Genomic DNA, 25,689 nt, shown 5'->3' with positions numbered 1-25,689 from the left:
GCCCCTTCTCAGTTAGGCATTAGAAGTTCCTGTTTGGATTGTTTATGGTAAGCTCAAAGGGAGTTTAACTGTGTAGGAATCATTGATCAGGGCAAATACCTAATGAGATCATAGAGCAGCCTGTAGAGGAGGCAGAAGCCATGCATCACTGTAGGATATAAAGATAGATTAAGACTCAGTGGTGCCCGGTTGGGCAAAACCTGGAATATAAGAAACACTATTTTAACAAAAACCAGTTTAAACTAGAAGTAGTCAGATGCTGGATCAGGTTGTTCAGAGAGGTGGTGGAGTTGTCACACATAAATATACTCAAATCTACTGTAGGTTATTGCTGCCTGCATAAACTGGAGGAAATTTATTAGGGCTCGGCTTGTAATTGGTGCTAAAAACTCCTTGGCTGTAAGTGAAGTACTACTTAAGAATAAGAAAATAAAGTGGTGAATGAGGCTATTTACAGTGATAAAATACTTCCATTTACCACTAAATCCATGACTGGAAGATTACCAATTCAGTTATATACAGCAGTCCTGAAAGCTTCCAGTTTATAAGTAGCCTTTAATTCTTTTATTTCAAGAATGCAAACTAAATATACATTGATCAACAGAGGCTTGTGACCTTTAGTTTCTCCTCAGTATTTCTTAAAGGCAAAATAGGTACAAATAGTTGTAGTATCAGGACTGTCAAACCATTTTCAAAGTTCTCATCTTTAAGCCCTTTTAAATCCATACATTTAAACTTCTGAAACTGTTCTCTTGCTTGAAACTACAGTACTACACTCTTCTATATTCAGTCGTGGAAACAAAGGGGAAGAAGGTATGAGCTAAGGAGGTAGGTGGAGAAGAGCTTCCCTTCTGGTTGTCTCTCATCCTGCTCTGTGCTGGAGCATCTCTACTCCTTTTCCAGGCAGCACTGCAGTCTGACAAGTGCTTGTTGAACCTCACTGTGAGTGAACAGCACCGAGGCTCAGCCCCTCTTGGGCTCACCAGGAACTGTCCCCTCCCAGGAACAGCTGGTAACAAGCTCCTGTTGGTAATGAACAGCTTTGGAAACGGTTTCTCTTGCCTGGCTGCTGTAACATCTTCCAAAGAAAATGCTGACTCAAACTGTGGCCAGGATGAAACACTGTTACAACTAAAGCCCCCTCTCTAGCGGTCCATATGCAGAGGTGAAAGATTGAGACTCCCGGAGCTCACCTGAGCTGCAGCAGGCTGCAGTCAGCAATCTCCGAGGGGGAACTCTCAGAGCCAGCACCTAACTCTTGTTTGCTGTATTCACAGGATTGCTGAACAAGGATACCCTGCATCCAGAGCAGCACTTCACAACCTTTGAGGGGAATGTTCCACAGGTACCTTGCACTGATTCTTTGTCTGTGTGCACGTATGTGCACATATGCTACAGCAAATCTGGGGGAAATGCTGCTTTCCTAGATGCTTAAGTATCTTAGATCAAGCCTAAATTAGGCCTGTCATGTAAAGACATAAGCTAAGTTAAATGTTGTCAAATGTTTTCTTTTGCTGAGTTGTGAAGTACTAAGTTAGATTAAGTCCTGTTAAGTGTTATTCTTCTGCTAAATTGTTAAGTTGTAAGTTAAGTTATGAGTAAAGTTTAAGGTATTAGTTAAGTATGGTTAAGTTTGAGCGCTGCTGGGTTTTTAGGCTGTTTTCATTTTTAATCTTGCCCTTTCTATCCTTTTTCACATACACACACACACACACACACACACACACATCATTTCTGTTTCAATTTACTTGATTTTGTTTCTTGGTTTGTTGTGTTGCTTTTTCTTTAGTGTGCCTTAACTGTCTTGTAGAAGTAGAGTGAATCTTACCAATGAGCTTCGTTGTGCTGCTGCTTAATATTAAATGTATTTTTCTGGTGCCCTTGCCAGTGATTCTTTTAAGCAATTTCAAACACTCATTTGTAAAACACAATCTTCATTGCTGCCTGTGTGTTCCCAAGCCCATGATTCTGCAGGGGCAAGGATCAGACTTGCTGCTTAATTTCTAATGTTAGTCTGCAGTAAGATTCCAGCTGCAGCCTCCTAGCTCTTCTGCTTTTCTAGAAGTTGAATACAAATTAGCATGCTGTTCTGTTCCTTTAGTTATTACAGCAGCACATTGAGACAGTGGCTGTATTTCCACTGGGAAATCTTCCCTATGGGAATGTGACCTGAATTAGGTACAACATACCTAAGCAAGGAAATGGCTACTGTAAAACCAACAAGATATAGATCAAATCCATACCACATAAGCAGAGAATAAAAATTAAATCTTTTTATTTGGACAATGTTCAGCTGAGAAAACATAAATATAAAAACGTGAGCAGTTGTTTCTGGCTGAAGTTCCTCATTGGCTTGTGGGGCCACTGTTGTGGAATGGCTGAAAGTTTCACAGATTCTGTAAATTTGGGTAAAGTCCACTTATTTTGTAGGTGTCTATATCCAATGCTTGCTATCCAATTTAAACAAGTAGAATTGCATTAATACAGCCATCATTTTCTGGATTGTTAGTTACTTGAGCATATTTCCCTAGAGAGAAAAGAGATTTACATGTGTATAAAACCTGGAAATAATTAATATGGATTAGATGTTTCTATGTTTGCAAATTCAATCAAGTCTCTGAAGTGCAGGAAATCAAATGCATTCTGAAATCTAAATCTATGTTCTCCTGAGGTGTAAACTTATGTTCTCAAAACATTATATTCAAGCACTTTTTTATAAATAGATAATTTAGAGTTCTGAGAGAATTAAAAAAAAAATCTTAGGTTTCCTACTGTCCAAATGAACTCCTCTGTTAAATGAAGTCAATCTGATCCTATGAAGATCACAGAATCACAGAATATGCTGAGTTGGAAGTTCAGGATCGTTGAATCTGGCTCTTAGCCCTGCACAGGACACCCCCAAGAGTCACACCAAGTGCCTGAAAGCATTGCTCAAATGACTCTTGAGCTCTGCCAGGCTGGTGCTGTGACCACTTCCCTGGGGACCCAGAACCTTCTTCCTGATAACCAGACTAAACCTTCCCAGATTCAGCTTTCTGCTGTTACCTCAAGTCCTGTCACTGGTCATGAGAGTGAAGAGATCAAGACCTGCCCCTCTGCTTCCCCTCTGAGGAAGTTGCAGACTGCAACGAGGTCTCCCCTCAGTGTCCTCTGCTCCAGACTGAACAAACCAAGTGACCTCAGCTGCTCCTCAGCTTCCCCTCCACCCCCAGCACTGGAGGTGAGGCTGCCCCAGTGCAGAGCAGAGCAGGACAATCCCCTCCCTTGCCTGGCTGGTGATGCTGAGCCTGATGCCCCCCAGGACACAGGTGGCCCTCCTGGCTGCCAGGGCACTGCTGAGTCATGTGCCCCCAAGGGTCCCCAAGTTCCCTTCCATGGCACTGCTTTCCAGCCTATTTCTATTCCACCCAGTCCATACACACAACCCTGGCTGCTCCACCCCAAGTGCAGAATCTGTTGATGAGGTTCCTACATAGAACTTCCACTGCTAATGTAATTCAATTGTTCATGATTCACATGGTTACAGACTTGTGGCATTGCTCAATATGATGCACAGGCAATCAAGCTCAGTCGTTGTTCTGGACTATAGCTAATTTGATTTCAAAAAGTGAATGGAAAGCCTAACACTTCAAGTTATTCTTAAAGTTGCTATTAGTTGCTTCTGCTACAGCCCAAACCTAACTTCTAACAATGTATCAATTATGACTAGAGGATGAGATCTTAACAATACATGATGCAATAAAAAACTAAAAACTTTAAAAAGTAGTTCTGTATAGTATAGTATAGTATAGTAACTAGTAAAACTAGTTAAACTTACTTACCCCAGATAACTTTGCCCCCTTGTGTCACAAGGCCAAGCTCACTCACATTCACCTCAATGACGGTACCCTTAGTAATTACTCCCAGTTGTGTATACAAAGGAGATGATGGATTCTTTTTCACACCAAGGATAGGTAGGCAAAAAGTAGCTTTAAGTTCAGGGTGTGTCACATGTGCCTTCTTGAAACGTAAGCCCTGTTGCATAAAATGTTAAAATGAGTTAGTATTTGCTTTAAGCTCTCACAAGTGATCTAGTTAAACACTTCAATAATTATGTCCCCTTCTTTATGTTTTTTGCATCAAAAAAGTCTTTTCTATGCTGCTGTGTAAGAGCATCAAACTAGTAGTGAGGCACACTTCAACAGGCAGCCTGCACAGTGATTGTTAATTCCTGAAAGGGAACAGGAATGAGTATTTATAAAAAAACAACACTATCTCACTGAATCCAGCTTTTCTGCCTGTGGGTTGCCAGGCTGACAGAGCCCAGGTACTGCTCCTCTAGCTGTGTAATTGAAGGTCAGTCTGGAGGCACAGCTTTCCCCTTGGATACAATCACAACTATGCTTCAAGCTTACTTAAGCCAAAAGGATGGAATTCTGAAGTCCAGAGTGGGCTTCTGCAGTTCAGAGAATCACAGCACCTTGAAAAAGATACCTCCATTCTTAAAAGCTATGCAAAGTACCTCTGACAAAGATTTCCCCATGCTAATTTGAGAGCTTGTAGCTTTAACTTACTGGCATCATGTGAGTTACAGGAATAAAAGCAGCTATTTCACATAGACTGGACTGCAGAGGCATCTCCCCACCCCCCTGCTATTAGAGATTTATATTTTTGCAAGGAAACTAACAAGAATATTCTACATGACTAATAATCAAATGCATTATCATACAAGAAAGCTTCTTTACCACAGAAAATCAAAAGAGTAAATCAAAAGAATTATTACTTAAATGTTCTTTAAGGCACTAAAACATTACCATTGGTCGAATGAATCGCTCGTACTTAGGAGGCTTCCTAGTAAAGCCATCTCCAACAAAACAAACTTTTGTAACCATCCTCTTCCATGCCTTCTTCTTTCTCTTTCCTGTACGAATCACCTTCAAAACTTCTGTTTCTCCTTGTGCACGAACCTTTGGCACAGGAACCTCCCACTTCCCCTAGGAGTAAATGGACAAAAAAAAGATCATCATTATTCTTACATGTCACATAGTTAAATGAAAGGGGACAAACCAAAGCATAAAATCAGATTTCTGTAAAGCACAGGAGTAGACCACAGTTGTTATAGAAGTCATAGCCCACATAGCCCACAATTTTAATTAGTACTTAAAAGTTCCAAAAATCAAGATACTGCATATGCGCACATTGTCCTCAACTGTTCAGTTACTCAAGGTTTCATGTTTTAATTAGTCTTTACTTGAAGGCTGTTAAGTAACCCGTGCATAAGCAATACAAAGTGGTCGTTGTAACACATAATTTTAGGTTTTTGATACATTTACTTGCACTTGTACATTTGGTACATTTACTTACAGCTTTTTCTTTTCTTTTTTGTTTGATCATGTTAGAGAGGACCTTGGCCCGGGACTGGCCCTCTCTGTCCAGCAGGTATGCTGGCACAGCTCCTTTGGGTGTTTTTTCATCACTCTTCTGCTTTGTATTTCTCTTCTCATGCATTTTAATGCTGCAAAAAAAGAAAACCAATATCAACAGCACAAGAAAAAAAGACTTATTTTTAGATGCACCATTTCAGCTTAGCCTATGCCTGCTCAAATTTTTCTTCAAGAGATACTTGTCAAGTATTATTTATTCTTATTTAAGGAATACTACTAAGTTAGTAACCTACTAACTTTACTTAATCTTATCACTTCCTACCAGGACAAGAACACAAGCAGGACATGCACCTCCTTAAGGAATTTCTGAGTGACCTAAACAAGCAGCCAAGCACCTTACAAGATGGCAGCCTTCCTCCCTGCTGACAAAGAAACCCATTCTATTCCTCTTCTGAGATTTGATGGCAATGCTTACCTATGTGAGGAATGTGTGTTTGTAAAAGGAGCAAAGTTTTGTTAATTTTGAAGTCATTTACTGGGAGGAAAAAAGACCAACAGACTAATAACGAGTTAATAAACCCATTATTTTTAGAAGTGGCAGAGGAAAACAGCTATCTACATTTTGAAACCAGCAAAAACAACACAGAGGACAGGTATGAAGTGCATTAGCAATTAATGGGACTGTTAATGATGCCTACACAACACATGCTTGAGCTATGCAAAAAGCTGGAGCTATACAGAAACGAGTAGTTACTTAGTAACAGGATATATGAATGAAGCACATTTTAGAAATCCGAAAATGTAGCAGAACAAGCTAACTGCAAAAAGCTAACCACTGGCTATTTGAGCAGACAATCCTACAGTGCAGGAAGCAGGGATGAAAAGCCCGAGGAAGATTTATGAGCCTTCATTAAAAACAACCATGAGGACTGAGGTGCAGGACTACCTGGTGCAGAAACCATGCACGTGTCACAAGGGCTTACATAATAACATAGTTTAAAAATATGTTGTAATTTGAAGGTTAAGAAAGTATAATGTGCACATTAAGTTAGAAAAGAACAAAAGCTAGCACTGTGCAAAGAATGGACAAGTGGGTTTGTGGTGGAGCTATCCCACTCACTCCCAGCATTGAATAAACAAATACCTGCTCTATAGACCTTATACTATGGAGTACTGTTTCCTTGCCTAGTTTTCAGGCATCATGGATTTCAAATTCCGGAAAACAGACAAAATTTACAGAATTTTTTTTTTTTTTGGTCTATGATTGACCCTGCTGTTTATCTTTGAAGACAGGCCTCCTGCTTAAATACTGAGTATGCTACCATAAATTTTCTATTAACCATTAAAAAAATGTGTGCTGTCTCTTGCTACACTAACACAGCAGCTGATGTAAAAGATCCAAGAAAATGCGTTCACTTTTTTTCTCATGATTACACTAGTCATGGTTACTGATCATCAACACTTCTCTTAGGGGGTAATTCTATCAGCAGAATTGCTGGCATTCATTTAAAAGAGAGGACTCTGAAATATATTTACTGCGGCAAAGCCCCCTTCTCCTTCTGCAGCCTGATCGCTATTTAAGACCATAACATGGGACCCAAGCAATGCTCAGCTCTTTGTAACAATATCAACGTCTCGTCTCATCTTTCAAGAGTCAGGATGACGGCACGGTATCAGAGAGGCGGCGGACACTCACGTCTTTTTCATCTGTATCTTCTCGGCATGGCGCTGTTTATGGTACAGCTTCGCCTTCAGCCCGATCATCTTCTTGGCTTTGCGGGACCGCTCGTGCGCCTCTCGGCCCTCCTTCTTCCTCCGCTTCTCGTGGTAGTCCAGCCGGTATCCATAGCGTTTGCGGTGGAGCTCGATGTGCTCGTTCTGCGGCTGTGGGCACAAAGGCAGCACGGTCAGCGGGCACGGGGCCCCGCGGGGCAGGGACGGCGCCTCCGCCACACGCGGGGAGGCGGCGGCCGGACGGCGGCATCCTCACTGCGGGGCCCACTCGGCCTCCCACAGCTTTTCCGCCCCTCCCCTGCACCGTCGTTTCCATCCCGCCGCCCCGGCCCCGCGTCCCGCCGCCCCGGCTCCCACCATGTCGGCAGCCCCGCGGCCTCCTCCGCGGCGGAAAGGGCGGGCCTCCTGCGAAACGGCCCCGGCTGGAAACGCTCCCCCGTGCCGCTTTGGTTCCTTCCGGCGGAGAGGCGGTGGTCCGCATCCCCCGAGGGTTTTGCACCGGACTTGACGAGGCCAGAGAGAGGGCGAGAAACGGAACGAGAGAGGCCGAGGAGGCGCTTTTTGCTGCCTGGTCTTTCAGGTTGTGGCGGGAGAGCGGAACGCGGCAGGGAGGTGAGGTAGCGGGGGAAGGCAGAAGCAGGTTGCCTTCCGGCGGGTGTGCTGACAGGGCAGGGCCCGCGCGGTCCCGGCTGGGCCGGGAGGGAGGTCCGGGGACAGAAGCTGGCCCGGAGCCGGCGCCGAAACGCCCCAGAGGTTCGTAAAGCGGCGAAGAAGGAAGTGTCGCTTTGCAGAGAGCCACCGGGATCGGCCCTTAGCGGGACTCGGCTGGGCTCGGCCTGGGGACTCGTCGCGGGCAGCGTGAAGGCGCCGCGCCCGTCCCGCTGCCCGCTCAGCGGAGTGCGCCGCGCCATGCGGAGGCGTGCAGGATGCGGGAGTGCAGTGAGCGTGTGAGCTGAGCCGCTTACAATCACTGTAAAGCTACTGCGAAGCATAAAGTCACGGGAGCTGAACAGTGATATCTCCTCAAATAACTAGCTCTCATCTAGGGATGCTTTTGACGCTGCTGCACTTGGACTTTTTGTTGCAGTGATTTTTGGCTATGCTTATAAGGTCATAATATTTTTTGTTGTTTCTGATCTAAATAGGTACTTTGCCCTGCAATCCTTTCTTCTTCAAGACTAGAAAAGCTATTTTCCCTTTGTTCACCAGTAATCGATTCTCCGGAGCTTGTCTGAAAGTGAGTGTAAACTCTGATTTTCATCATTATGCTTTAGTGTTTCCTTGACAAATAGATTATTTCCGTGAGAAAGATATTTAGTGGTTGTGGGCATACATTTATGGCGCATTTTTAGGGCTTAATAACATTATTATTACAGATCTGACACTGATTCAACTTGCAGAGCAGTAGCCTGAAAAATATTAACCTGATTTCCCATCAAAAAGAATGAAGTTTTGTGATTAAGTTATGTCAAAGGAACATAGTTAGACTGTTTCCTGTCATAAACATTTGGTATAACGTTTATTTATCTTGCCAGGGAACAGCTTTAGAGACAAAAGCCAGAATGTTGAGAATTATGGGGAAATTTTCAGTGAATGCATTGAAGTCATCAAGTTTGTGCAATAAGGTAAACTTTCCCCAGTTTTGATACTTCTCTGTGAGCAAGGGAAACACTTGGGTTATTCTGAGTAAGCTTTTTTAATTGGGGTGTTGTTTTTTGTTTGTTTTTTTTTTGTCTTTAACAGTTAGTCTCTGGACAATGCATGCTTTCATGTTGGAATGGGACTTCAGAGTTGGGAATTGAATTTGTGAATTTTTTGACTGCTTAACTCTTGTCATTGTTAAATTACGTACACAAATAATGAGATTTATTTTAAAATTTTTTCTACTGAAAAAATATTTTGATGCTGCCCAGATTTTTACAGAATATCACAAACATTATTGGGATCAAATTTGGTTCAAACTTCAGTGTGGGCATCATCTTCAAGCCTCTGCTTTTAAATAGTGTTTTGACCTTATATAAATATAATAAATAAATAAATAAATAACCAACATGGCCACAATATCTGTTCCTGTAGATTTTTTTTTAGTTTATCTTTCTACAACTGCCAAAACGTAGCTACAAAGCAGCTAGTTGTAACAATAAATGTTCTATATTATTCTTTTTTCTTTCAAGTACATGTATTTCAGAAATACAAAAATGAGAGTTGTGACTGTGCCACAGCAAAACTGCAGTCTGAGAAACTACAGTTCTCCACCAGGTATAAGTTTATGTTGTTTTCTTTATTGTAAGGAGTGATCTAAAATTGAGTAAGAACAAACATTACCTTCTGTATACTTTATTTTTTATGGTATTCTTTTGGTTATTCTTTTTAGAATTTTGTGTATGAAACATAAATAGTACTTAAGTGGGTCAAGGACTGAATAGTTTTGTGTTGCTGCTTCTCGGTTGGTTCACAGTGTAAAGCCTTTAGAAAACAATAAAAAACAAAGGTATAACAAATGTTATAAGAAGTCAGGTCAGTTGTGAAGTGTGCTGGAACTCCTCACTAAGGGTTCCTGTAAGATGCTACTTTAGTGTGTCTCTGATCAGACAGATGATCTGTAGGTGGTGAAGGAATTTTAGCTTAAATATTGTTGAATTTGGTGTGGCCTATCAAAGATTAACTAAAGTAAAATGAATATTCCTGAAACAAAATTTCAAAAGCTTGAATAACTGAATTTAGGTTAGTTTCATAAAAAAATTAGCTTGACACCTTATTTTCTAGCTGAACTGTATTAGAAAGAATGTATCTTGCAAGAAAGTAGCATTTAAGTCTTCCCAGTCCCTTATTTTCTCAACATGGGTCAGCTTGCCTTTTATCCCTGAGAATTGTGCTGTATAGCTTTATGGCTTAAAGGGAAAATAACTTTTCAAATTTATTATCTAATTGCCAGTTCATATGAATGTCAGCATTACAGTTGTCTTGAATTGAGGTATGCTTCTGCAGAGTAAGATGATACTTTCTTGTGTTGGCTTTTTCCTATTGTTTTTAAATTACAGCTTGTTTTTTCAAGCATTTCTCTTTTTTGAGGTGGGGAGATGTTTATTTAAAATTAAGTACATGTCTTTAAAAATTGGAGGTAGTAGAGATTACAGGTTGTCATGACTTGTTGCTCTGATTCTTTTTTTATTATATAAGGTTTTTAGAAGTTTTCTTAAATATATGTTTCTACATTGGGTTCTGTCTGAAAAGTTGTTTCATTTTGTTTGTTTCCAGGAGATGTTAAGTCTCTGCATTCTGTCATTAATCCTCATATATCCAGGTACATTAAGCTTGTTTATTGTTGGGATGTAACTTCAGTCAGAGCAGTTGATATGATAAAGAATTGTAGGTTGTTGCCCTGCCTATCTCATTGCATGTTAAATATAAAGCTAGTACTTGGTTACCTTTACCCTTTCAATATAGAGTACTCGCTGGTGGCACAGTGGTCCTGTGTTGTTTCTTGCTTGCACCATGATAACCAAAAGCAGGCTGTTAGGGAAGCTGTGGTGTTACTGGCAGCTGAAGAAGGGGGGAGGATGTCTTGGCAGCTTGGAAGCTTGCAGTGGGCAGGGCTTTGTGTTAGTGGGAGAACTCTGCCACATTAGATGAGGTCAAGGCAATTAGGGGCCAAGCTGCCAAAGAAGTGCCTTAGGGTTGGAATTCCTCTGGGAGACTGCTGAGGGTGGGGTGTCCCTGAGGGTGGTGTCAGGCCAGCATTACTGCTGGCCATGGGGGCTCATGGCAAGCCTGTGCTGCACAGAGCAAGCAAAGCAGTTCTGGAAGCTGCTGGTGAGGTACTGGAAGGAAGAGTAGACTGAACCAGATCAAGGACAGCTTCATTGGTGTTCTGTATTTGGGGCCTAAAAGGTATATATGCAGTAAGTTGTTTAGGGCACCAGGTGTCAGGGATTGGGATGGCCAAGAGAGAAGAGAGGCTTCTTCTGTTTGTTGGAAGGGCAGATGGGTGAGCATGACCCCAAGAAGGAGCTTGGAAACCTGTTGCAATGCTGTTCAGTACTATTGATTTGAAGAAAATCCATCATATCAATACTGATATTCTTGAGTGTTCGAATGTACACCATGTCAGGTATGCAGCAGAGGAACAATGTTGTTAATCCACTGTGCTATTCTCAGGGAATATTAACTATTTAAGCAAATAAGAATTATCACAGGTTTAAAAATTTACTTCACTAACCACAATGTTTTCACTTTATGCAGAATCCGAAACATTGGCATTATGGCCCACATTGATGCTGGCAAAACTACGACAACAGAGAGAATGCTGTACTATTCTGGATATATAAGATCGCTTGGAGGTTAGAAATACTTCTTGTATTTCAGTGGGTTTAAGACATTTAATGGTGTACAATTACATGCAGTACAGTTGCTGGTGGCAGTTGTTCCAAAGTTGTGCTGCAGTTCAGTTGAATTTTAATGGTTGTTCCTTTGTGTACTAAGGCAATTTTGCTTTCAGATATCCTAGGTTGATATTTTTCTTTTATTTTCAGCACATTATATTTTGTTTAACATTTAATTAGAGAATCTCCTTATTTTATTGGTTGCTCATTGGCCGTTCTGGTAGAAGAGTTTTTTGAGTTCTCTTTTGACCTGTGAAGAAACCAGAGTAACAAAAAGTATCCATTAATTTCAAAAGACATGGCAAGTTTAATAGAATTCTTCAAGATTGAAATTGTCACAGCAGCCTCTGTTTGTATTTCTTTATTACCTTATAAGTTTTTTGCTGTTCTCTGATAAAAGATGATAGGCTTGTGAAGCAGTTGAACTTGGGTTTCTGCTAATTTAAAAATGTGAACTGCTTCTCTTGTTATTAAAAAGTAAGCAAACCCAACCTCTTACTTGTTGATTTGTTTATGTATACTTTACTTTTGATTTAATTACCTTTTGATTACAAAATTTCAAAATGTCAGTCACATTCCACACAATGAGTGCAGCCAGGTTTTTTAAAGCTGATTTTGGACTTTGTCTGGTTTTTAAGATTCTTTTGGTGTTACTAGGATTAAGAACAACAAAAAGGTTGTTGGAATTGCTTGTCTTTGACTTGCAGGGCATTTATTCCTAGGAAAGGGAGCCTGGGTAAATTACCGGCATTATAGTGTTTTTAAAAAGGCTAATTTTCGTTACTTATACATATATACATGTAAAAGGGACTATTTCCACCTCTTTCTTGACATTTGTGCTCAAAGACAGTTTCAGATTTGAATTGACTGCCTACCCAATCCTGCTTCCTGTTTGCAGATGTTGATGATGGAGACACGGTGACAGATTTTATGGCACAAGAGCGAGAGCGTGGTATTACCATTCAGTCTGCTGCTGTTACTTTTGACTGGAAGGACTACAGAATCAATCTGATTGACACCCCAGGTACTGCTCTTTAGTTGTACTCATAGTATTAAGGGAGGGAGGGTGTGGTGGACTGTCGCAAAGTGTCTTTGTCTTAAATATGGTGCAAAATTTAATTGGGTTAATTGCCTCAGTAAAAATGCCTGTACTAAGCTCTGTTCAGCTTTGGATAATTATTGTTAGCTGATTCCAGATCTAGCTTATATAAAGTGAGTTCAGATGTTTCCACATTAAATTGTTCTCAGTTCTAGGATTGCATTATAATAAGCTTGTTTATTTCATAGGTGTATTTCCCTGCAAGTAAAGAAAAAAAGTTGTTTTGATGTTACTTGGAAGAAAAAAATATTGTTTAAATGTGTAATGTCCTGTTGATGTTGCCTGTTTGAATTATGATGGTATAAAAGGCAGGTTGTTTTTTAGGCCATGTGGACTTTACTGTGGAAGTTGAGCGTTGTTTGCGAGTCCTGGATGGAGCAGTAGCAGTATTTGATGCTTCAGCTGGTGTTGAGGTAAAATCAACTGTTAGATTTTTTTTTGCATCTGTGTGCAGTCTGTCATGGGAAAGGGGAGAGATTTTCTCAAACTTTGTGCTTGATTAATCTGTCAGTTCCCTGGGAAAAATGAGACTCTTGTGCCCGGTTCAGTCTGTCAGTGTCCCATTATAGGAACCTGGGGACTCTTCACTGAACAGTCAATTGGATCAGAGTGTGGTTCAACTACCTTGTTCAGGGTCATATGCAAACAGAAACACACCCTTCTGAGGGATCCTTAATTGGTCTGTTGGTGCCTCAGGGACACATGCTAACAGCATAAGAGAGACCCTGGGCCTCCATAGCACAGTATGTTACTTGTGCCAGCAACTGTTTGTCAGAGCCGTAGCTAGGGAAGGATCTTCATGATGAGATAAGACTCACACATCAATATGATGCAAGTCTAATCCGTTTATTAGTTGTACAGTGCTTCTTTTATATTTAAACATTGTTGCAACATGCGAGGCCAGCAAATTCATCATTGGTTAATTAGCATCGTCCATATATTACTTGTTATTTATTGATTGGTTTCACGCATTTTTACGGCACTTTCTCCACCTCTTGGCTCAAGCAATCTAGCACCCTAAGTCAGTCATGCCTCTTCTACCTATTTGTTACTTTGCTATATTTTATCTGCAAGTCTACCTACTTGCTACTTTAATGTACCTTCTCAGCCGCTTACTGTTGCTACTCTGATTCTTTTCCATCCGCTCATTGTTATTACTATGTATCTCCTTCATGAATAGCTCAATGTCAGTATTCTCTCTGAAAAGTACAGAATTATGCAGTTCTCTTAAATTCAGAGTCTCTCATATTCATGCAACACAGCCTGACAACTGTTAGCACCCTTAAAGGACTCTTAACAGCTTATGGAATAACACTCCTCATTAATGTAATTGAAAACTGTGACAGGTTAAGGTTTGAAGACTTCTGGTAATAGGATCTGGCTGCAAAATGTTTTCAAAGCAATGTGCTAACCAGCTCTAATCCTTAACCAAAGCTAGCTTGATGTAGTCATTCAGCATGGATGGAGTACAGTTCTACTCAATAGATGTCGCTGTGGGAATGAAGACAAGTTCAGCCTGGTGACTGATCCCAGAAGCTCCCAGAAGTCTCTTAACTTATCCCCATTTTAAATTTACTTTTATACTATTTTTGTATTTAGGTGGAGCTTTAGTGACTGTAGTCATTCATCATGTTCAGTGGGGTGTGGTCATAGGTGGGTAATATGAGTGTTATATCTGAGGTCACCTTGAAGATGGGGGTATATGTCTGTGATCTTGCCACGGTTCCTGGTTTAACAGCAAGAAATCTTATTTTTTCTCCCTTGGTTGACAGCTGCTGTGTGACTTGTCAGCTACAAGGTACCACTGAGTTCTCTTTCTTGCAAAGATTTCAACAGAGCCTGGACACAGTGTCTCCACTCTGCTCCAGCCTCCATTTAGTCCCCCTCAGCATGTATTGTGTGTGGGAAGTCGGGCATGCTGACCACATCTTATCCAGGGAGTAGCAACTGCTTTTCAGCCTGTGATTTCTACAGTTACAAATTCCATTAGAGGGTGAATGCACCTTTCCAGTTTTCTCTGATTTTGCCTCCAGTAACTCTCAGTTATTTTCCCACAGCATTTAAAGAATTAATAAATCAGGCTGAAATAATACACAGAGATTTCTCTCTGTATTATCTCTCTCAGTGCTTTTATCAAAACTCACCTTCAGGAAGCTGACCATTTTATTTTAAATCCTGTAGTGCACATGAATTTCCATGGTCATAAGGAGCAAATAAGTGTGATTACCATTATAAGTTTGGGATGTTTTTGTTGTTTTGTTGCTGTCTTTTGCAAATGTTGATTGAGGTGAATGCTTCTGACTAGCTCCACAAATGGAATGAAATAAATATCAATTTCTCATTTTAGGTTTCATGTAGAAAATAGGTAATTTTCAGGCAGGTTTTCTCCCTACCCGGTGGCCTTTTCAACAAAATTCAGAAAAGATGGAGGCAAGTTAGAACTGGACTTTTTATAGCATGTAATGTTTCAGTATATACCTGATATATACCTGATTTCATTTTCAAATAAAAATACTTATGATAAATGGCTCAGAATACACAAATTACTATGAGAACTACAGAAATTTTTAGTGTTGTATGTGTAGCCACAGAAATGCTTGCCAGTACGTGCCTAAGTAATTTGGCAATAAATCATAAATTCACTGCATTATGGAATTTCCCCCACATATGCCCCCTGTAATGCTTAGTTTTTCTTCACATTCCCTTGCCACTATGCCTGCATGCCCTTAATGGAAGAAAGGGAATAATGACAACAGCTGAGAGACAAGATAAGACAAAGCTGCTTGTGGAGTTCATCTGTGATGCTACATACAGAATTGTCACAATACAAAACACAGTTCCCTTCTCTACTTGGAGCTCAGACCTTCAGTGACATTCATTTCGGGAGCCCATAGTTCAGCTGTTGACACTAATGTTTCCATTTTGTCTTTTGCTTTAGGCACAGACTCTGACAGTCTGGAGACAAGCAGACAAGCACCAGATACCACGAATTTGCTTTTTAAACAAGATGGACAAAAACAGGGCAAGGTATTTGGGCAGTTATTTTAATCATTGCTGAAAAGCTTGTAAAAGAATGTATAGTGTTTTCCTGTTAAGCATAGAACAACCCAGTTATGTTAATCCTATATACTTTTTTGGTTATGCAAATGCATATTTTTTGTAATTCTAGGAGTAATTTTTGCAGTAAATAGCGAATGGTGAGTCTATGTTGCTAATAGACATAATATCAAGTTTATTTAACTTAGTATCTATTCTTTTTCTGTAGTTTTACATATGCTGTTGAAAGCATCAAACAAAAGTTGAAGACAAAACCTTTACTATTACAGGTAAGCTTAGAAATTAAATGCTTGTTTCCTTTCTTTTGAATGGAACTCCTTTCTTTATTTTTTTGCAGCTGTCTGAAGTCTCTGTTCTATTTGCAGTTGCCTATTGGAGAAGCCAAGACCTTCAGAGGACTTGTTGATGTTGTGACTAAGGAGCAAATAATTTGGAGACCTACTTCTGATTTGGATGATGGCAAAAATTTTGAGCGAAAGCTGCTGCTGGAGACTGATGATCCAAACCTATTCCAAGAAGTCCAGGATGCAAGAAATACCTTAATAGAACAAGTAAAGTTCTAAAGTAAAGACATAGTATATTTAAAACCTTTATATAGAGCAGTAGATAAAATAAGCTGAAAGGGAATTCTGGAGGTGTCTGGTTAAGTGACCTGCTTGAAACAGGGCTGACTTGAGCATTAGGTCTTGTTCAGGCTTGTTCAGGCTTGCTGAGTTTTCAAGTCAAAGGACAATGATTCTCTGTAGGCAGCCTGTCCCAGTGCTTGATCATAATTTCTTTATGTCCGGTGGGAATTTACTGTGTTGCAAGCTGAAATAACCATGCTGGTGCTTTCATTGTGTATCTCTGAGGAAAATCTAGTTCTGTTTTCCCCGAAGCAGGCCCACTACCACTATTTCAAGTAGTAAGAGACATTATTTGTATCCCTCTTTAGCCTCTCCAAGCCAGAAAAAATTATCTCTCTGGGCCTCCAGCTGCTCTCCGGCCCCATTGGTGTTTTTTCAATGGAGTTCCCACAATTTTTCAGTGTCTTTTGTGCTGGGGAAGCTAAAAGCAGACAGTGTCTACTGTCTTAGATATCAAAATGTATTTGGTACATTCGCACAAAACCTGACAGAGGTGACTTGAAACCTGCAGATTATTCATGCTCTTCTGAAGTGAAAGCTAGAAGGTGAATGGGATGTTGCAGCCTGGTTGAAATGGCACTAAATGGTGTGTTAGAAACAGCTTAATCCAGTCATAAATCGATCCTTTTTGTTGGAAGGGCTGCCTTCCACACAAGTTTAAATAACCTGCAAGTTCATAAAGAGATGATGCTAGCTTTCCATTTCCTTTGAAATTTGAGAGATCTGTTTTATATTGCTTTGAGTTCAGTAGAACACATACACAATCTGGTTTTCAAACGTAGTAGGTTTAAATGGCAGCATTAATATGCGGCCTTTTATCTTTAGAAATATATTGTCAGATAGAAAGGTTTGCAAGAACAGTGTTGGTTTTTTCCCCTCTTTGTTTTCTGGACCCTTCCTGAAAGAGGAAAGTAGTGTGATAGTTGAGATAACCTTGCTTTTGTAAAATATTTTTTTAAATGCTTCCTATGCAGTTAATATTGCTTATCAGAAACCCTGTAATATGTAGCATTTTGAATACTGGCCCTTTTTCACACTTTGCTTTCACTTAATTAAATAAACTATTTCCTTTATCTCTCACGTTTTAACTATTAACTTGATAAGATTTCTAATTGCTTATCAAGGGTTTATTTCAGAATTTGGCCATTTGGTGTTGTAGCCAGTAGGAGAGGGCAGAGTGCTTTTCTGTGCTTGGATGTCCTGAGTCTGTGGCAGTGCAGGGATGTAGGCTAGACGTTTCAGGAGTTAAGTTACATGACAAGATAATTGGTACGATTTGAAAACAGAGACATACTCTTGTACCTACCTTGACGAAATGCCCTGATGCTTGTCTGTTTTTTCCAGCTCAGTATCTGTTAGCTTGCAAAGGCTGCATGCTGCTTACTTCAGACTTTACTGTGTTTGCAGGACTGAAGTACATGAGTTAAACCATTCATGGCTGTCACTGTACGGCTGGAGGTTTTTTTCCATTTCAGGGAGAATTTAAAGCATTCTCTCTCCCACTAATGTTTGCCTTTTAAGTGTTCATATTTTCCCCTATCCTTTCTTGAAGCCTTCATTTCCATAATTTAATATTATTTTATAATCGCTGATGTCTTTAAAGGCTTTGTTCCTGCTCTGTGAAGTTTTATATCATAAGTAAGTAAGATATGTAACTTTTTTGTGAAACTGCTGTATGCCAAATAATAAAGACCTGTTCTGTTTAAGGTTGCAGATCTGGATGATGAATTTGCTGAACTGGTTCTAGGAGAAAATAGTGAAAATTTTGACTTAATACCAGCTGACAAGGTATTTTTTACATTTACAAGTGTTTACTAGCTCTTATTGCAAGGGTTTGGGTTACTCTGACACATACCAACTATGATTTTGCAGATTTTTTTATTTTCATTCTTATGTAATAGTGTGAATTTAGAACAGAATGTTTTCAGACTTAGTAGGAATTTTATAAAGACACACTATGAATCTTAGGCATGCCAGGGATAATTTTAAAAGTTGGGTACATTTATTCAGGAAGATGGAGTTTTCTTGTTTTTTTGAGAATTAGACTTCTGCAAAAGAGTTTAGGGAAAGGTGAATGGAACTTTCAGGTAGACTCAGTGCAGTTTGTGACAAATATAGCACCTCAGCTACTTTTAAATGTTTAGATCTTTAGATACGGCATGTTGAAAGCAGTGAGTTACAACATACTGAATTAAAAGGACTGTTACAACAAGAACGGCAGCAGGTCTGTTTCTGTTTTAGCATCTAAATGTTTGGGTTTATGTTTTGGAGCTTATTAAAAGCAGTGAAATGAGTTTGGATGAGTGATGTTGTATTTACAGACATACTTTTTAGCTTTTTGGGGATTGATTAGCAGTATCTTTTATTAGCCAGAGTGCAACTTAAGGCTAAATTGTAGATCATGCATTAACAGAAAATAATTACTTTTTTGCAGTTGCAGTCTGCTATCCGCAGAATCACGCTAGCTCAGAAGGCTGTCCCTGTCCTGTGTGGCAGTGCACTGAAGAACAAAGGGGTGCAGCCATTACTGGATGCTATTACTCTGTACTTGCCTGCACCTAATGAGCGTTCATACGAGTTTCTGTAAGTACAGGTAAAAGAGGAGATGCAGGAGAAATCAGTAGGAAAACACAAAAGGAGAAAATGAAATATATTAATACACCATTCATACTCTTTAAAAATAATTACCCTCTTTAGATATTAAATAATAGTAGATGTGTGGACAGAAAAATATTCTTGAGTACTGGAATTGAATGCATTTATCTCCAGTTGTAAAATTTTGCACTTTGAAGTTCTTAAATCTTTTTTTTAATCTGAGAACATTCTCATTGTACAAAAATGTGATCTAAGAATCCTGTTTAGGAATGTCTGAATCACATATTACGTATCCTATTGGAGCTGAACTGTTTAGATTATTATTTTTTGGCACAAATTATGGTTCTTGAAAATCTGCCTCCATTAACATTGCAGTAAGAAACAGATCACCTCTTAAATGAACAAAAATTTAAGTAAATGTGAGCATGAGTGGATTAATCCTAGAAGTATGCTTTTTGTTGTGCTTTTTATTTTTCAGACAGTGGTACAAGGATGACCTGTGTGCTCTGGCATTCAAAGTTCTTCATGATAAATGTCGTGGACCACTAGTTTTTGTTCGTGTTTACTCAGGTTCATTGAAGCCTCAGTCAGCTGTATATAATATTAACAAAAGTTGCACGTGAGTAAGATAGAGCTGTGGTTCAATGTAGTGTTGGAATGCCTGTTAAAGTCCTGAGTAACAGAGAATTTAATTTTCAGAGAGAGAATGAGCCGGCTGCTCCTGCCTTTTGCTGATCAGCAAATTGAAATACCATCACTAATGCCGGGCAACATTGCCCTGACTGTTGGGTTAAAACAGGTAATGAAAAATACTGATACTGTACAATAGCTTATTGCACTAGTGTGCTTTCTACTTCTGCGATACTCTATCTCAGATGTGTTCTTGATTATGCTGACATATGTAAACTCGCTTTATTTGAAGTACATTTAGATGTACTTCCTCCTAAAATTAAATACTGCAGTGTACAAATATCAGTAATTGACCTGGAAACTGCAGCACTGATTAGAAAGGACTGAAAGCTGAAGGTGTATTTGGTTAGGGTTTGAGCTTGTATTAGTACTGTAACTCTTAAAATACAGTGTAATGTCACTCCTGTGGGGAGTGGGGAATAATGTCCCAAATCAGTTACCCAGAAGCAAGTTTCAAGTTCAAATAAATGTGTTTAATGCTTGCTTCTATTAGTTTAAAAATTTCTTACTGTCTGAATAGGCTGCATGAATCTCATTTACACAGAGTTTCTAAAATGTAACCAGCTTTGGCATACATTTTGAGTTTGGAGTTTTTGGGTTTTGGTTTTTTTTGCATTACTTCTGTATTGATCTGTAGAGTGCCACTGGAGATACCATAGTGTCATCCAAGGCTTCAGCCATTGCTGCAGCACGCCGAGCTGGAAGGGAGGCTGGGGAAAACAAGAGGTCTGTGAGTGGTGTAGACAGTCTTCTGCTGGCTGGTGTTGAGATCCCTGAGCCTGTCTTCTTCTGTACCATTGAACCACCTTCAATGGCCAGACAACAAGGTACAATGCAGCCACAAACTGGTTGGACTAGTTGGATGAGTGAGTTGCACAAACTTAATGGCCAGTGATCTACTATGGTTCTTTCTGGTATTTTTTATACTGATAGTATATTTCAGATCGTGATTTACCATATCCTTTGCTATTACTAGGTCAAGCAGTAGTGGTACCACTACTTTTCTAGTTTTAGTGTCTAGAAAAGTAGTAGTTCTTCATTTAAAAATAGAGGGATGGAGGTACTGAGTTTTGCTGCTGTTCCAGTGGTGGGCTGTACATAGTGTCTCAAGTACAAATAACCTTCATAGTGTCTCAAATACAAATAACCTTAAAATACTTCTTTTTTTTCAGCTGGCACTCAGTTTTACACAATAATATATCAAGACTTCTTTGTGTCTAGTTGGGGGTTCATCCTTTCATCCCTACAGTCCTGTAATCTTACTCTTTCCCAACAGTATCTGTATCAGATGGCTTGGTAATTTTGGAAATTAAATTTGCAAATCTTTTTGGAAATACTCTTTAAATTCTTCATCTTTATTCTAACAAAGCTGAGGTTGTTTGGGGGTGAAGAGGAGGAGGGGTAGGTACCAGTCTACTGTGACAGAATGGAGTAAGGTAGAAAACAGATTGGGAGCCATATGTCCGCAGGCTGAGCCACTGGGTTATAAGGTGTTACAGATTTTGTGGTGTTGGATGTTTTAGTTTGCTTTTGTTGCTTTTTTCCCCCCAAAGACTGTAAGGTTTGATGAATGCAGTCTCAACTCTTGATTCATCATTCTGCTGCTTCCCTCAGCAGTTAAGATAATGGGAAAATGAGAAAAAACCCCAAAACCCTGTATAAAAAACTAAGTACATTTTCATTTGAACCATTTCATGGCAAACTCATCTTGAAATACTTAAGTAAATCATGTAACAGTTGGTGTTTTTCTTATCAGTTATTTACTGACTTAATGAATAATTTGTAGGTTGCAGTCTGTCATCAGAGATGCACAAAATATCACTCTGAGAATAGCACATATAATAATTAAATTCAAGCACTTTGTGGCACAGTTAATTTGTGGGATAAAATCTAAAGTTGCTGGTTACTTGTAGTTTGACCTGGCTTTGCCAAAATCTATGCTCCTAGGATTCCTTTTGATTGTTTTGAGGAAAATTTTATTTAGGCACTTACTCTGATCTTCAAATTATTGCATTCACTTCAGATATAACGTTTGATATTTCTGTACAGACTTGGATAATGCATTGAGCTGCCTTCAGCGTGAAGATCCGAGTTTAAAAGTGAAGCCAGATCCTGACACAGGACAAGTAAGATGAATCTTCTATTGCTCCTTTTATAACACTACTTTAGAACATCAAGACCACATTTTAGTTAGCTCATTTGCATATTGAGATTTTCTTTCATGAAAAGGACTCTCTCAATGATCCTATGATACAAGGTTCTGTGTCTTGGGCACTTGTGCTTTACTGAACAGAGAAGGTCAACCCATGCTCTGCATGTTTTTGACAATTCTGTATTTAAAAGGATTTGAATTATGTAGTCTTTAAGTAGGTAAGATTATCTTTTTTATGGCGAGCATAGTACTGGTAACAACTTTCTCACTTAAATGATGTTTATGTCAGAGGACTTAAAGCCATGTGTTTCTCTAGGGTCCTTAGAATTTGAAGTATTGTAGCCGTTAAAATTAGAAGCATTTGTAAGAGACAATTTGAAGCATGCAAGTCTTTGCTTGAAGAATTTGTATTAAAGCGTGAGTTTTTTATGTTTTTCCACTTTGCTCTTAATTGTCTTCTCACCAGACTATCCTCTGTGGGATGGGAGAACTACACATAGAAATCATTCATGATCGAATCAAGCGTGAATATGGAATTGAGACTTACCTGGGACCTCTTCAAATAGCATACCGAGAAACCATCCTAAATGCTGCCCAAGCTAAAGGTAAAATGAGTGAATGGAAGGGACATCTTGTTTCTGGTTTTGTACCTTGATTTACTTTAAACAATATATGAGTAACTTCCAGATGAATTTTATATATTGGTTTTTTCCTCCCCCTGCAGATATATTAGACAAAACAGTAGGTGATAAGCGGCACTGTGTAACTGCAGAGGTAGAGGTGAGGCCTAGGTCTGGAGAAGGAGCAACAACAAAACCCATCATCAGCTATGCTGAGAATGTCAGTGAAGTACTGCCCCAAGAACTCCAAGGAGCTATAGAAAACGGAATCACAAATTCATGCATCCAAGGTAAAGGAAATGCTGTGTTAGCTATACTGGTCTGATGTTTTTGTAAGAAGCAATTTTCTAGCAGGAAAAACTGCTTGGTAGCTTGAAAACTAAAACATAGTACATATACATATGATTAACATATATATAAGGTACAACGGAAGATTACAAAATGTCTTCAACTACAAAAATTGCCAGACACCTTTTTCTATATGCCAGGAATGGAAGTCAGCATCCCTTTGGTTTGCTTTTAAGGCTGTTGTCTTCTCAGTCACTCAACAGTGAGCTTGGAATTCTTATAATTTGTTTTTTGTATATATATTTATATAAATATTTTTTTTATACCTCTATGGGTATAGGAGATAAGGCATTTACTTGATGACATCATGTAAAGCATAGTGATGTAACAAATGGTTTCATAGGCCAGCATGTATTACACTCTATTACTGTTACTAATGCATTTTTAAAATTTCATATATGCATGAGTTTTCAGCAAAAAGCTTTACCTAATTGCAAAGTCTGTGTTTTCTCAAGGACTAAATGTGTTTTTAAACATGACTTTTGATTAAAAATAGGAAATTTTAAGTAACTTGTGCACAAAAAACCACCTTACTGTAAAATCAATAGGTAGTGGATTAACAAAGGAGAATTTCTCTTTAAGAACCAGAATGAAGTGATTTTTCAAAGCTGTTTCATGGATTTCAAGAACATCTGCCATCTTTGGCTGTGGAATCTCTTAACCATGTGCTTTCTTTATGCTTCTTGAAGAAACTTCGGAACCATGCTGTCTCCAGCCTAAAATTGATGCCATTAAGTACTTAGAAAAAAATAAAAGTACCTGGCCATGTTCTCTGTTAAAAAAAAAGTGATTTTTTTTTTTCTCAGATGTTTGAGGCCTCACATCTAGTCTAGTAGAATTCGGTCTGGTGGAGAGTCCTGGGTTGGAGGGAGGTGATCTGCCCAGGATGCTAGTTTATCCTTTATGGAATTGAGTTACCCTAGAGCTTTGGTTATGTGTTAGTTATGTGTGATTATATTGTGTTCAGAAGGAAAATACAGAGAATATTCTGGCTTCTGGTTAAAAACAAAAGTTTTCCCTACTTTTTCCATGATGTCCATGATAAACTTGTTTAAGTTCAGGACTAGTTTTAGATAATACAATACATTTAGAAATAACTTTTTGGTAGTGGTTGGACGAATATATGCCGGAGCTTCCTGTTCTGAAAATTACCCGTGCTTTTGATAAAGAGAATAAGAAAGTATGATTCTGCATTCCTTTTGTCCTTCCTCTGTCTCTTTTGGCAAAGTGAGGTAATGACAAAACCTCAAAATGAGGAACATGACCAGCAGACACACTCCTGGGGGGACGACATGGAAGGAAAGAGCAAAGAGGAAAGAGAGAAACTTCAAGTTAATTCTGAAAAATTTTTGCCTGTGTCTTAATAATTTTCTAAAAAATAAATAAGCTATTTTTTTTTCTTTTATCTCTTCATGGCCCTGCCTAGGACCTCTGCTTGGATTCCCAGTTCAAGATATAGATGTGACAGTGCAATCGCTGACAGTGCACCCAGACACCTCGCACACAATGGTATCAGCCTGTGTCTCCCGTTGCATGCAAAAGGTACAGTGAAACTGTAAGCTTCTGTAAACACAGTAGCATGTTCTGCTGGGGAAATAGATGTGTATCAGTATCTGGTTCTTGTTCCTCTTTGCATACCCTTGTAATGCCCTTGCTGAGAATGTACAGCTTTTGCAAGTTCTGAGTTGGAGTCAGCTTCAGTGATGTAAGTACTTACATAAGTTTTATTTGAAAAAGTCCATAAGAGTAACTTCCTTCCTTTCCATGTAGGCTTTGAAAAAAGCTGGTATACAAATACTGGAGCCCCTGATGAACCTAGAAATCACAGTAACTGAAGATCATCTCAGTGCAGCACTTGCTGATCTTGCACAGCGGAGAGGTAATATTCAGGAAATCCAGTCTCGTCAAGATAACAGAGTTGTGGTTGCCGCTGTTCCACTAGCAGAAATGATGGTATGTGATTACCTTAGCAATGGTAAAACTGATCTTTTTTATAAGCTTTAAAATACTTGGCTTAAGTTTACTTTTCTGAATTTTTAAAATTGTATTTTTATTATTGAAGGTTGGAAGGAAGTGCCCACAAATTGAGTAGCTTTTTTATGCCCAATTCAGATTGCTAAACCAACATGTATTCAACTGAAATTTAGAGAAGTAGTGAATACTACTAAAATAGGTTTTATGGAGAGCAGCTTTTTAAAAAGATTATTGACTCATGCATGTATTGACATTCTAATACTGTAATATTGGAAAGTTAACTTGCTAGTACACTGCAGTATACTTTTGAGACTTTTCCTTTCTCTCTGTGGCCTACATAGCTTACTATGCTAACTTATCTTCCCCTTACCCTAACCTGAGTGATGTGTGTTCTCCATTTTGTCCAGGGCTACTCAACAGTTTTGCGTTCTCTAACATCGGGCTCAGCAACCTTCACATTGGAGCTTGCCAGTTACCAAGCCTTGAGCAGTCAAGAGCAAAGTGCACTTCTTCAGAGGAGGATGGGGTTGGTGTGATCTTTACTCTCTAGGGACAGTATTTTCCAATCCTCCTGTTAAATATTTTCATATGTACACCAGTGTGTTCATCTTGGACCAGCTGGTGATGGCTAATAATGAGTTAGCAGCTGTATGAGGACACTGTACATAACTGTCCACGGAAGGTTCAAGAGACTCTGCTCTGCTGACATAACCTGGTGATTGCAAAGCAGGTGATTGCAACCCCAAGTTGTTGCTTTGCAGATTCTTATCTTGTGGCCATCTGTAATGATTAAGTGATGCAAATAGTCTTCATAGAAATGAGCACTAAGTCCACCTGAATGTGCCACTGGGACAGTTTTTGTAATCTAGTAAATAAAGTTTGTGAAATTGTAGTCTATCACTGAAATAACTTTACAGTTTTGGCACTCTGTGTCTTGTTTTCAGCTGTATAAAAGGATATGGTTAATAAGCACTTTACACTGTACAACTTACAGGTATTACATTTACTGGTAGGAACCAGTTGTAAACCAGAGTTCAGGACTGGATGTA

The 25,689-nt window shown here is 39.2% G+C and overlaps 2 protein-coding genes across 2 annotated transcripts; one reads left to right on the top strand and one right to left on the bottom strand.

The window, feature by feature from the left end:
• Positions 1-2,250: 2,250 nt before the first annotated feature.
• Positions 2,251-7,582, bottom strand: NSA2 (NSA2 ribosome biogenesis factor). The gene is made up of 6 exons (XM_079330058.1): positions 7,455-7,582; positions 7,060-7,247; positions 5,344-5,494; positions 4,794-4,973; positions 3,822-4,014; positions 2,251-2,527 (listed from the first exon to the last, which is right to left on the bottom strand). Exons 1-6 carry the CDS (start codon positions 7,455-7,457, stop codon positions 2,460-2,462), a joined length of 783 nt encoding a protein of 260 aa, XP_079186184.1. The 5' UTR covers positions 7,458-7,582; the 3' UTR covers positions 2,251-2,459.
• A 160-nt stretch (positions 7,583-7,742) lies between these two features.
• GFM2 (GTP dependent ribosome recycling factor mitochondrial 2) lies at positions 7,743-25,537 on the top strand. The gene is made up of 22 exons (XM_079330022.1): positions 7,743-8,036; positions 8,243-8,334; positions 8,633-8,722; positions 9,272-9,356; positions 10,356-10,401; positions 11,340-11,437; positions 12,378-12,503; positions 12,903-12,991; positions 15,517-15,605; positions 15,844-15,904; positions 16,001-16,186; positions 17,969-18,049; positions 18,696-18,844; positions 19,335-19,475; positions 19,556-19,655; positions 20,184-20,373; positions 21,596-21,672; positions 22,165-22,303; positions 22,423-22,608; positions 24,093-24,208; positions 24,437-24,619; positions 25,048-25,537. The coding sequence occupies exons 1-22, from the start codon at positions 8,024-8,026 to the stop codon at positions 25,174-25,176; spliced, it is 2,466 nt and encodes an 821-aa protein (XP_079186148.1). The 5' UTR covers positions 7,743-8,023; the 3' UTR covers positions 25,177-25,537.
• The last annotated feature ends 152 nt before the right edge of the window (positions 25,538-25,689 follow it).

This window comes from Erithacus rubecula (genome assembly GCF_903797595.1).
Source record: "Erithacus rubecula genome assembly, chromosome: Z".
Lineage (NCBI taxonomy): Eukaryota > Metazoa > Chordata > Aves > Passeriformes > Muscicapidae > Erithacus > Erithacus rubecula.
Note: the sequence above shows the minus strand (reverse complement) of the source record. Positions and strands in the feature narration are given on the sequence as shown.

What these genes read in the sequence shown, in the direction of transcription:
- NSA2 (XM_079330058.1), bottom strand. An exon ending in AAAAAAGAAAAGAAAAAGCT is followed by an intron (nt 4,974 to 5,343) that starts GTAAGTAAATGT and finishes ATTTACTCCTAG; the next exon opens with GGGAAGTGGGAGGTTCCTGT. An exon ending in AGGGGGCAAAGTTATCTGGG is followed by an intron (nt 2,528 to 3,821) that starts GTAAGTAAGTTT and finishes TTTTCTCTCTAG; the next exon opens with GGAAATATGCTCAAGTAACT.
- GFM2 (XM_079330022.1), top strand. An exon ending in CATCAAGTTTGTGCAATAAG is followed by an intron (nt 8,723 to 9,271) that starts GTAAACTTTCCC and finishes TTTTCTTTCAAG; the next exon opens with TACATGTATTTCAGAAATAC. An exon ending in GAGCGTTCATACGAGTTTCT is followed by an intron (nt 18,845 to 19,334) that starts GTAAGTACAGGT and finishes TTTATTTTTCAG; the next exon opens with ACAGTGGTACAAGGATGACC.